This window comes from Hypomesus transpacificus, chromosome 4 (assembly GCF_021917145.1).
Source record: "Hypomesus transpacificus isolate Combined female chromosome 4, fHypTra1, whole genome shotgun sequence".
Taxonomy (NCBI): Eukaryota; Metazoa; Chordata; class Actinopteri; order Osmeriformes; family Osmeridae; genus Hypomesus; species Hypomesus transpacificus.
The window spans coordinates 2,823,886-2,834,870 of NC_061063.1; the positions used below are offsets into that span (position 1 = coordinate 2,823,886).

The 10,985-nt window shown below is 51.4% G+C and overlaps 1 protein-coding gene across 1 annotated transcript in view; it reads left to right on the forward strand.

Moving 5' to 3' along the window:
- The first annotated feature begins 1,441 nt into the window (after positions 1-1,441).
- The window catches only part of LOC124467397 (zinc finger protein 704-like), a 16,893-nt gene continuing 7,349 nt past the window's right edge, over positions 1,442-10,985 (forward strand). Inside the window, exon 1 of the mRNA XM_047019680.1 lies at positions 1,442-1,473. Within this exon, the coding sequence (XP_046875636.1) occupies positions 1,442-1,473 (32 nt within the window). The remainder of the gene's footprint in view (positions 1,474-10,985) is intronic.

The window sequence follows — 10,985 nt, forward strand, 5'->3', positions numbered from 1 at the left end:
AAATTGCCAATTTCATTAAAGTGTGTTGAAAGTTTGCGAGTGAGCACGAGAGGGAGAGCTTTTCAACTGTGGATTATAGCAGTCAGGGCTCAGACAATCATCTTTGATCCACCATGAACCCATTGGCTGTTGCTGAGCCACAAACTGTTCTGTCTGTGTACTGTTTCGACATACCTTCTTGGCTCAACCAATGATTTGTTCTCCCACCTAAATTGTGGAGAAAGAAAGTAATCTGTTTATAAGGATATTTATAAGGATAGGATATCTATAACCATGTGAATACCTTGGGAAATTCTCATGGCAATTACCAAGGCGGTGAACACATTGAAAATTGACTTACTGCACTAGACAGTCATTTTGAAGCCATCAGCAAAAAATCGATTTACATTTATTGATCGAATAAATAACACAAGACTGTTGCATTTCCAGCATTTGAGTTTTTATGACTGTCAGGGGAGTAGCAGCAGACTCGTGGGCAAAGCCAGGTTTGGCAGTGACAAAGACACGAATCCATAAATGAATCAATCATATGCTTCGACGTCCTTCCTGGAATGGACGTGAAGATCTTCGCTCTCCTATGGGATTCTGTCATGGTTCATTATGTCCACGTCCCCCACCCTGATTTGATCGGAGCTGGCTTTAAAGTCTCCCCCTCCAGGAGTCAGTGTTTACGCTTTGTGGTGCCTGAGGGCCAATCTCCCAGATCCATAACCCTCTATCTTGCACGGGCACATGCACTCAGACTTCCAGAAACACACACAAACACACAAACGCATGTACAGTTGTGGACTAATTGAGCGATAAGTAAGGCTGCAACTGTGAAATCTTTGATTGATTTTATTGACGGAACGTGCGTTGTGTTCGCCCGCAAATGAAGCAATCTTCATTGACCGCGGCGTGTGTGTGTGTGTGTGTGTCACACTGCCAACACAATGAGCTCACTAATGAGTAGAAATGAGTCAAGTTAAATGTTCCTCTTAATAGGACTCCACTTTGCAGAAAACAAGAAAACCGAAGAAATCCCAACCAGCATTGGGATTAACAAAAGGTGTTTGGATTCCGTCTTCCCCTCCGCCTCCCCCTTGGGCTGTGTGCAGGGCTCTTATGTTCTGGTAGGGGCAAAAACATCCAGGCACACGATCCATCAACCCGCCTGAGTGTCCCATCAAAAAAAGAAACAAAGATCAACCCCCACACACTAGGTTTTTGTAATGTCTAATTGCAGTGAACCCATCCATTTTGGTTAGGAGACATTTTACTCATGGATTCCTGTCAGATCATCTGACAGCCTTTATGAATGTATGTACGAATGGAAATTGAGATGTGCTTTCATTTAGAGGGGGAGAGAGGGATACATTGATTCAAGGGGTGGGAGGAGGAGGAGGAGAGAAGAGGGGAAGTCTTTTTAAGTGCCGTGCTTTCCAGTTTCTGCCGTCAGAATATGTCACACGGAGAGTTCCCCCGGACCCCCACGTGAGCACACTGGGACTTGACTTTCTTGACTTGTTTTCCTGTGCCTCTTTTCATGATGGCATTCATCTCTTTGCCCGGTAATGCAAAGTGATGCCTATATATTTGATCTAAAATGACTCTTCCGGGACATCAATAGTAAGGGTGTTCTCATTTAAGAATGGGACCACGACAAACGCCGGGTTCGAAGGGCTTGCTGTCCAGACGTCAGTCCTCCTCTGGCCTCCTGCCATTCACTGTTCATAAGAGGAGAACCAACGGAGAGATTCAAGATGACAGTGTCTTTCTGGAATAGCTCCTGCCATCCTTCATCCATCCTTTCAAATGAAAAGAAGGATTTATCCCTTCCTGTTTATACCCTGCCCTTGAGAAAAGGGACACCTAAATATGTATGCCATAGAATTAGATCTGGAACATGGAGCTTTAAGACTACCTGCCAGGGGAACAAGATGTGTATATTTCTATATGACAATTTACTATTACAATAAGACAGTATTTGTGGGATACAGTGGTCAGATATCACATTTCATACAACGAGGGCAAAACCGATGCAGATATAAAGGCAACTTATTCAGGTGTCAAGCCATTGCTATTAAGTTATTCTACCCTGCGGAGGCAGAAAATCCTCCGTAGCTCCGGTAAGCTTTGGCGTTGGCGGCCGTTTTCTCCCGTCCATATATAGACACCTGTACATCTGTAATCGACCTCAAAACACAATAAGACGCGACCACTGGAACTGCCAATTAGCAGTTGTGCGACTCCACCAGACACTAAACCCAGACAGCCTCCCTGGAGGATGCGACAGAACTAGGTTATTAACGTTGGAAGGGGCCTTCTGTGGTGCGCTTGTTTGGGTGTGGTGACTCCCAACATCTACAAGTGTTCAAGCCAGCAGCTCCAACTCTGGTACTGTGCTACAACAATGAGGCTGAGGTGGAAATGGGACCAATATGAGTAAATAGCTGTTAGATATTTAGGCTGCTATAACATTTCTGCTGATGCAGTGTTATCATGTTTCAAGTATCCCCCCCCCCCCCCCCACCCATCTAATTCGATAAACATTTGACACCGTATCATCAAGTACAGTAGCTCCACATCCCAGATGTTGGTACGCACGCCTTCTGGAAGAACAGATGTGTCAATGATACTGGAAGCCACGGGAGATTTAGTCTTGCGTTCAACCCAGCGGCGTGTAATTCCACCTCCGCGAAAAAGGACAACGATCGTCGAGCCATCGTTTCATTCGAACGCGATGTCAATGACGTACCTGTCCTTCACTCCACTGTTATTGTTGACGATCTTATCGGCGCCACAAACGTCCAACTTTAACCAGTTGGATGTTCGACAAATGGCCAGGGTTAGAGGTGAGGCTTTGAAGCGGTGCAAAGTTAGTGGCCCGAGAACAATCCCGGACTCGGATTGGTTAGGACCTCGCTCAAACCCTCATTTCCCTTCCTCCTCTTGCCCCCTTGGATATTGGTGGGCTGCGAGGCATATCTTGTTGCATTGCAGTTCCTTGAGCAACATTTTGAACAAACTTAATATCCTCTTTTTTCATATCATGCAGTAAATGGCTGCCCCAGCTGTTTCATAACTTCAATGTCCATATTAGCTCCATGGCTGAAAAAAGCGCCTTTTGTAATATCTTCACCATGTGGAGGATGGTAGCTTGCTAAATCATTCTGGAACAATAACAAATAATGAACTGTCGGGCATCCCTTTGTTGTACCGACTTCATTTGTCATACAGCTTCACCTGCTACGGAGACAGTAAGGAGGGGTTAACACACACACCCAGTGGCTAACATACATGTACACACACACACACTCACACAGTCAGGGCCCCCCAGGATTTGCAGGTTAGTTTTTCATCATGCTAGTCATCATTGTTCCCTCCTCCTGGCAGTGGGAATAGCTTGCAAGGGACGAACAGTTGACACCGTCGAGGGCCTTGTCTCCCATTAGTGTGTGCCCGTGTGTGTTGCGTGTGCCCGTGTGTGTGCGCATGCCTGTTTCTTAGCTTCTCCGACAGCTGGTACACCCCCACCCCGCCCCCCCCAACCCTCCTTTAAAACACTTAAAGGTCTTTTTTCGCCCCCGTCCTACCCAAACTCTCCGTGCCTGCACGCCCCTCAGGTTCTCTCTCTGTAAACAATGGGCTGACTGGAGTCACGGGAGGCCGTCAGCCAGTGTCACTCACAGCAGCTGCAGCATCTGCAGCCAAGGCTGCTGTCGCTTCTCGCCGCGGTTCTGTTACACACCCTGAACTTTGCTCCCGTTGGAACGAAGGCGTGGAGTGAGAGACAGAGACAGAGACAGAGACAGAGACAGAGACAGAGAGAGAGAGAGAGAGAGAGAGAGAGAGAGAGAGAGAGAGAGAGAGAGAGACAGAGAGACAGACAGACAGACAGACAGACAGACAGACAGACAGACAGACAGACAGACAGACAGACAGACAGACAGACAGACAGGAGGGGTGATGATGTTCTGGGGGGAAAAGTCTGGAGGACAGACTGCTTTTCCTTCCTGCTGGCTGCCTTCAGTGCCGGCTGTACCCTGGGAGAGAGAGCTGGTGCGTGCGTGTCTGTGTTCATGTTGACCCGCTGACACGGTGAAGAGGAGCGGGCGCAGGGAGGTGGGCAGGGACGGAGGGCGTCGCCTCACCGTCTCTCGGGAGACATCTCGTCACGGGAGCACGTTCGACGTGTCTCTCAATCTCGGGCGCTCTTTTTCCTTGTTTTGCTTTTTGCCACTTTTCTCGGCGGCGGCCCCCTCCCCCCCACCCCCCTCTCTCTCTCTCTCTCTCTCTCTCTCTCTCTCTCTCTTTTCTCTCTCTCTCTCTCTCTCTCTCTCATTGTCACCATTTCTCTTCAGCCTTGACAGCTGTGTACCTGTCCCTCACTTGTGTACCTGTCCCTCACTGTCTCTTAGGGAAAGCATCCATTCTTTTTTAGCACACGACACAAAAACACCTCAGACACACGCAAAAAAAAAAAACCCTCACCAAACAGTATGTGCACAGGGCAAGCACACACAGCTAACCGCTCCGGCTTATGCTTAAGCACACACACACACACAGTTGTGCCTGTTTATCACCAGAAGCCTGTAATGCTTGAATGCGAGCACCTCTGTACTGTACATAATGTACAGCAGCTTCCAGCTGACTGCTGGATAGAGTCACCAGTAGTCAGAGCAGCTGCCCTGTTGCACCAGAGTTATATTACAGTAACTCTCTCTCTCTCTCTTTCCCTCCCCCACCTCCTTAGGGAGTGGTCAAGGCCTAAAGCGGCTCATAAAACCCGGCCCAAAACAAACCAAAAAAACAACATGCCAACCTCCTTCCTCTCTCTCTTTGTCTTACTGGGTGGTCAACCTCGTGCTCTCTCGCTCTCTCTGTAGATCTGCGTCTCTTCATCTCCGTCTGGTTTTTCAAGCCCTCTCCAGCGCTATCTTCCACCACCTTTACTTTTCCTCAGTCCAGGCCTCCCTCCTCTCTCGCTCTCTCTCTCTCTCTTTCTTTCTTTCTTTCTTTCCATCCTCCACCGCCGCCCTCTGCTCCCTCGCTTCCTTTGTCTCCTCCACCCCCTCCTGTGGCTACGTCAGCGGCGTGGAGGAGAGAGCGAGAGAGAGCGAGAGCGAGAGCGAGAGAGAGAGAGAGAGAGAGAGAGAGAGAGAGAGAGAGAGAGAGAGAGAGGGGATGGTCCAGCGGGACGTCTCGTAACTACATCAGCATACTGTGTCAGAGAAGCCACCGCCACTCCCTCCCCCTGCCCCAGCCCCACCCCCTGCCCCAGCCCCAGCCTCAGCCCCAGCCCCAGCCTCAGCCCCTAGCCTCAAGTTTGTCCCGCTAAGTGTGTTCTGTCGATGTCGTTAAGGGGGTGAGGGGGAGTACTCTCAACTGCTGTTCCTTGCTCCCTCTGTCTCCCTGTCTCCCTCTGTCCACCCACCACCCCCCTCACCCACACACACGGTCACACTTGCCAATAAATTAATCAGAGATGTTGTTGTCCTGATGGCACATTATGTGATACAAGGGTCTTATCTCATCCCCCTCCCAACACACACACACACACTTAGAGGCCATCTACTCCAAGGGGCACACGGCAGCAACCAGAATAATCGTCTCGTCCCTCAGTGGTATACGAGGACACCCATAGGCTGCCTACGTGGCCCTTTTGACCAGAAGGCCTTGAGGTGAATGTTGAAGTGGCAGGGAAGACGTTCGGTCCTGGCCAGAGGCTCTCTTTGTGTGCGTTTCTCTGCGATGGGGCCGTTCTAATTCCTTCTATCAGCTCAATCTCGGGGGTGCTTTTATGAGGACCTTTTAACCCACCCCCCCCCCCCACACACACACACACACACCTCCCCCATTCAATTTGTCATTTCGGAAGAGGAGAGGCCTCCTCCGCCAGTGGCCCGATCCGTATCTCTCTCTCAATCTCCCTCCCTCCCTCTCCCTCTGTGTGTCTCTCTCCCTCTCCCTCTCTCTCTCTCTCTCTCTCTCTCTCTCTCTCTCCCTCTGTCTCTCTCTCTCTCGGGAGCATGGAGCAGGGGGCGGGGTGTCTGTGGGAGAGACGCACGTGAAGGGGTCGGGCATGTCTTGTGTGTGTCTGGGCTTTTCTCTGTGTGTGTGTCACAACATGGGGGTTGCTATCAAGCTCAGTAGTAATGAAAGGTGTGTGTGTAGGCATGGGGCTTTTTACCGGCAGGTGCAGCAATGATGATACGGGCCATGGGAGCTGCATGTGTACCGTGTGGCTGACCTCTTTACGCCGCACACACACACAGACACACACACACACAGACACACACACACACAGGTCAGAGGTGTCCACAGCAGAGGTCAGCAAGAGTGACTGAGAGAGAGAGAGAGAGAGAGAGAGAGAGAGAGAGAGAGAGGGAGAGAGAGAGGGAGAGGGAAACAAACAAAGACAGCACATGATCAATGCCTCGGCGCTCTTTGTTTGCCTCAGCAACCGGGACTCAGCGCCCGCCGCCGCTCATAACCACATCACGTGCCCCCGCTCCCCAACAGAGGAGCCCCTCCCCCTCTCTCCTCCGTGACCCCACCTGTCTCCCCTGGTCCCTTCTTGCACCGAGCGTCTCGGTCACAACCCCACCATCGCTGTGGGAGACCAGCTCCACATCGCCCGGCTACGCATCAACTCAGTGGATCACAAAGTAGAGAGACAGTAGAGATCCACTACAGTCATAAGATGTAGCTAAAACAGTGAGGGATTTCTGTTCATTTTTGTACATATCACTTCAGGGGATGGATTGACTTGTCAATCAGTATTCGCCATACAGTACAGTACAGTACAGTACAATACACCACAGTACAGTAAACAAACCCCAAAACTGACCCGTGTGGCCAAACACAGCTGCCTGGTTTGTTGGGTTTGGTTCAGTCCTCATATGAACTTGCACGTACTCACACACACACACACACAATGTCTGGCTGCTGTCTTCATCAGTATGGATAGCGAGAAACCATAGATGCTGCTCTGTGAGAGGAGCGATTGGCAGGTGTGTGATTGTGTGTTTGTACGTGTGTGTGCTCGTACATGTGTGTGTGTGTTTACCAGTCACCCGCCGTAAAGGTCGTTGTGACTCTGTCAGCCACTGCCTTTGTTCACAGAAGCCCCGCCCCCGCTACGCCCCACCCCCAGCCTACAGCAACACACACATGCACACACACACCGTCACTCGGTTCCAATACCAACCCCCCAGTGTCATACAGAACCACTGGACACGCGCATCCAGAGTCACACTGCATGGCGTAGAGTAGACGTGCCTACTGCAAACCCAACTTCCAGGAAGGGGGGGGGGGGGGGGGGGGAGGGGGGGGTTCCAAATGAATAGCTTCCAGCGGCGAGGCCCCGTGTATTCCCAGCGCTCATTAGCGCGTACCGCATCATCAATCCAGAGGAAGCCCATCACGGCTACACAGAGTTAGCTAGGAGGAGACTGACCGAGGGAGGGGGCCCCACCGGGTAACTCCCCCCACAACGCCATCTCTTTATCTCCCCCCCCCCCCCCCCCCTCGCTCTCTGTACCCTGGCCGACTCTTCCCCTCCCCCGCCCCTCTCTTCCCTCTGATGCACCGCACCCCCTTCATCTTTCCACCATAACCTTTGGCTCTCTCTCGATCCTTCTTCCTCCATCTCTTGCTGTTTTTCTCTCTCCCCCTCTCTCGCTATCTCTCTCTCACACACACACACACACACACACACACACAGGCCCCTCCAACTAATCCTGTCAGGAGCGGTGTCTGGATTCTCTCCTGTTTTCATGCTGGCCTGGTTCATCACTTGCTGCCAGAGAGACACTTATGTGTGTGTACTTGTTTGTGTCCCGCAGGCTGTAGAACGAGTGGGAACCCTAGCCACCTATAGGAAAAATCTGGGGCAGGAGAAGCTGTGTGTGTGTGTGTGTGTGTGTGTGTGTAAAAAGATGACAGAGCTATAGGCGCGATGTGTTTTGAAGGTATGGAGTGAAGCGTTGATGCCTGGTGCTCTACTCTGACGCCTCAGGGCGAAGTCTGATTTGAGCTCATCCCCCGGGGAGGTCAGAACAAATGAACATCAACATCCCCTTCTTTCTTTCTCTCTTTCTTTCTCTCTTTCTTTCTTTTCTTTTCTTTCTTTCTGTCTTTCTTTTGTAACGGTCACACGCAAGCCCACGTACACCTAGTCACTATACTCTCTCACCTACACATCCCTCCACTCACTTTCTCATAGCCTCCTGTTCCTTTCCCCGAAACACAAAGCCGTGTTGAGACGATGAACAAAGAAAAACCCTTGCTTGTTCCTCAGGAGGTGTCTAGGAGAGTAAACATCTAGAATATTCTTCCGACCGAGTCCATTTTCCATTCAGCTGTTGACCAGAAGTGCAGAGTTGGCTCTGAATGCTTGGATCTGTCTTGCTCTGGCTCACCATTGTTTATTTGTGTTGGGCCTCTGCTCTGTGAGATGATCTCTCTCCCTCTCTCTTGCACGTGTGCGGTAGTCGTGAGGCAAAAGTATCATGTTTCAGAGGAAGTTATACATTCTCACTTCCTTCACGCACACATTGTCACCCTGTTTAGATCCAATCATGCCAGATGGCGGAAATGGAAACACGTGCGAAACTCAACTTTTGAAACATCAAAAGAAACAAAGGACTTTGGGTGAGCGTGCGTGTGCTCGGTTGGGTGCGCGTGCGTGTGCTTGGTTGTGTGCGCCTGTGTGACGAGCCGCAGCCCAACGGAGCAGCTTGAGCCGAGCCCTGCCCCGGCTGAACGCCAGGATCTAGGTCAAAGGGCACGGGGCGAGGAAGTGTGAAAATCGCTCAGTGCTGCGCCGCGCTGGGAAACCTCCCCGAGCCAGGCCTGCAGACAGAGATGCGTCGAGTGGGTCCTCGCGGTGGAGGAGAGGGGGAGGAGAGGAGGGGGGAGAACGATGGGGAGATTCTAGCTAGAGAGAGAATAAGAGAGAGAGAGACATGCTGTCCCATACTCTAAAAATAGGGCTTCACCAGACAGCACAGCCTCAATGGAGCAGAATTATTTGTGTGTGTGTGTGTTAGATTAGGAAGTATACGAGCCCACAGTACCTCTCGGTATTACAGCCCTCCCACTGTTGGACCCCCTCCGTCTCTGTCCCGAGGCTAGACATGCCGTGCCGTGGTTCAGTGCAGCCAGAGAGAAGCAGGCGACAGAGAGCGTGTGTGTGTGCACGTGCGCGTGTGGGGTGGGGTGGGCACAGGCCATGTTGACGTCTGTGCCTGCGAGCGTGTACGAGGAGAACCGAGTTGTTTGCGCGTGCCGGGGTGGAGGTGTGGCGCTTGAGAGAGTGTGATTGGTGGAGCAGCCTCCAGCCTCTCCCCCCCCCCCCTGGCTGCCAGTAACCCCGCAGGAAGCCCAGGCTTTAGACAGACCTCTCTCACACCCCTCTCTCTCGCTGGCTTTCCCTGCCTGCCTGCCTGCCTGCCTGCCTGCCTGCCTGCCTGCCTACCTGCCTGCCTGCCTGCCTGCCTGCCTGCCTGCCTGCCTGTCTGTCTGTCTGTCTGTCTGTCTGTCTGTCTGTCTGCCTAGTGCAGTCATTGCTGACTGCCCAACTGCCTGCCTTTCTGTCCGAGAAATACACATGTTGGAAAGGCCTGCTCATGTCCAAGAGGCAGGAAAAGGCGGGAAGAATCCCAAAAGAAAGACAAACAGGACAACTAAGAACCAATGAGGAGCTGCTCGCCGTGGCAACAGGGCCGTCAGGGTTAGCTATTGGCTGTGGGTAGCCTCCAGTTGAAACACCAGTTGGAGCTTACAGTCAAAGACTCCTTTAACCCCCCCCCCCCCCCCCCCCCCCCATTGATCTCTTATGGGTCAGAAGTGAGTCTTTAGGATATAATAGCCTTGATTAGTTTTTGATTTGTATTTCATTAAAGTGTATTTTTTCTTAGTATTCAGTATGAATCCGCTTGAGCCAAAGCCATTTGTGTGAAGGATTGTCCAGATCTTAAGGGTCAGTTCAGAGATGTGCTTCTGTCCTCCAGTGTGTCAGTTCCCTATCCATGCCCGCAACTTGAATGATCTCTTTTAAAAGGTGCTGCCTTTTCCCAGATATGGATTAGTCGAGTTGGCCGGCTGTGAATGCTGAAATGGTTAACCAGATGGGAAATCCTAGTGATGCGTCTTGAAAAATGTGTGTGTGTGTGTGTCGGCCACAGGAGGACACTCTGGCCAGACGGTCGGGTTCAGCAGAACGTAGTGGAGCCCTGACACCGAATCAGTGTGCGTGTGTGTGTGAACAGTATGTTGTTTACAAGACCCTTCGTCTCCGTGCTTTTATGGCCTCCATCCCAGTCTCCCCCCCCCCCCCCCCCCCCCCCCCCCCGTTCAAGCTCTTCATCTGTCCTGAGAGCAGACGCTCTCCCTGGAATGATGACCAGCCAGAGACGCACTCCCAAGCAGCCGTCAAAGTTTCACCTTACTTATGGGACCTGAAGGATGGATGGAGCTCTCGTGTCTTCTCCCCTCGCGTGGGACTCTTTTCTCTTCCTTCTCTCTGCCGGGTCGGAAAAAAGTGTTTGTTTCGGTCTAAACTGGGCGCCTCGCCATCGACGTCCGATTTTCCCACAGCAACAGACTCACATACTGGACCCTCTTAACGCCCGTCATATAAACACGATAGTTGCAGAAGGTGCCCACACCACACAAAGGGGATTTTGAATACACACTGGACAGTACACGTGCCCACACACACACACACACACACACAGCACATTCGACACGCTGCCCTCGACCGGAAAAGAGAGATCTGGTGTGGAAGGATCCCGCAGGAAATTGAAGAAAGATACATGAGCACATTGCCCTGAGCTGCCTTTGTTAAAAAGCACACGCACTCTGTGGAAACCCTATCAGTCTGGATCGGCACTGTTGTTCAGTAACGCCGTCTCGCTGATGACGTTTCTCATGAACAGTGTCTGCGTATCGGTGTGTTTGTGCGTGTGTGTGTGTGTGTGTGTAAGTCTTTATTAAGT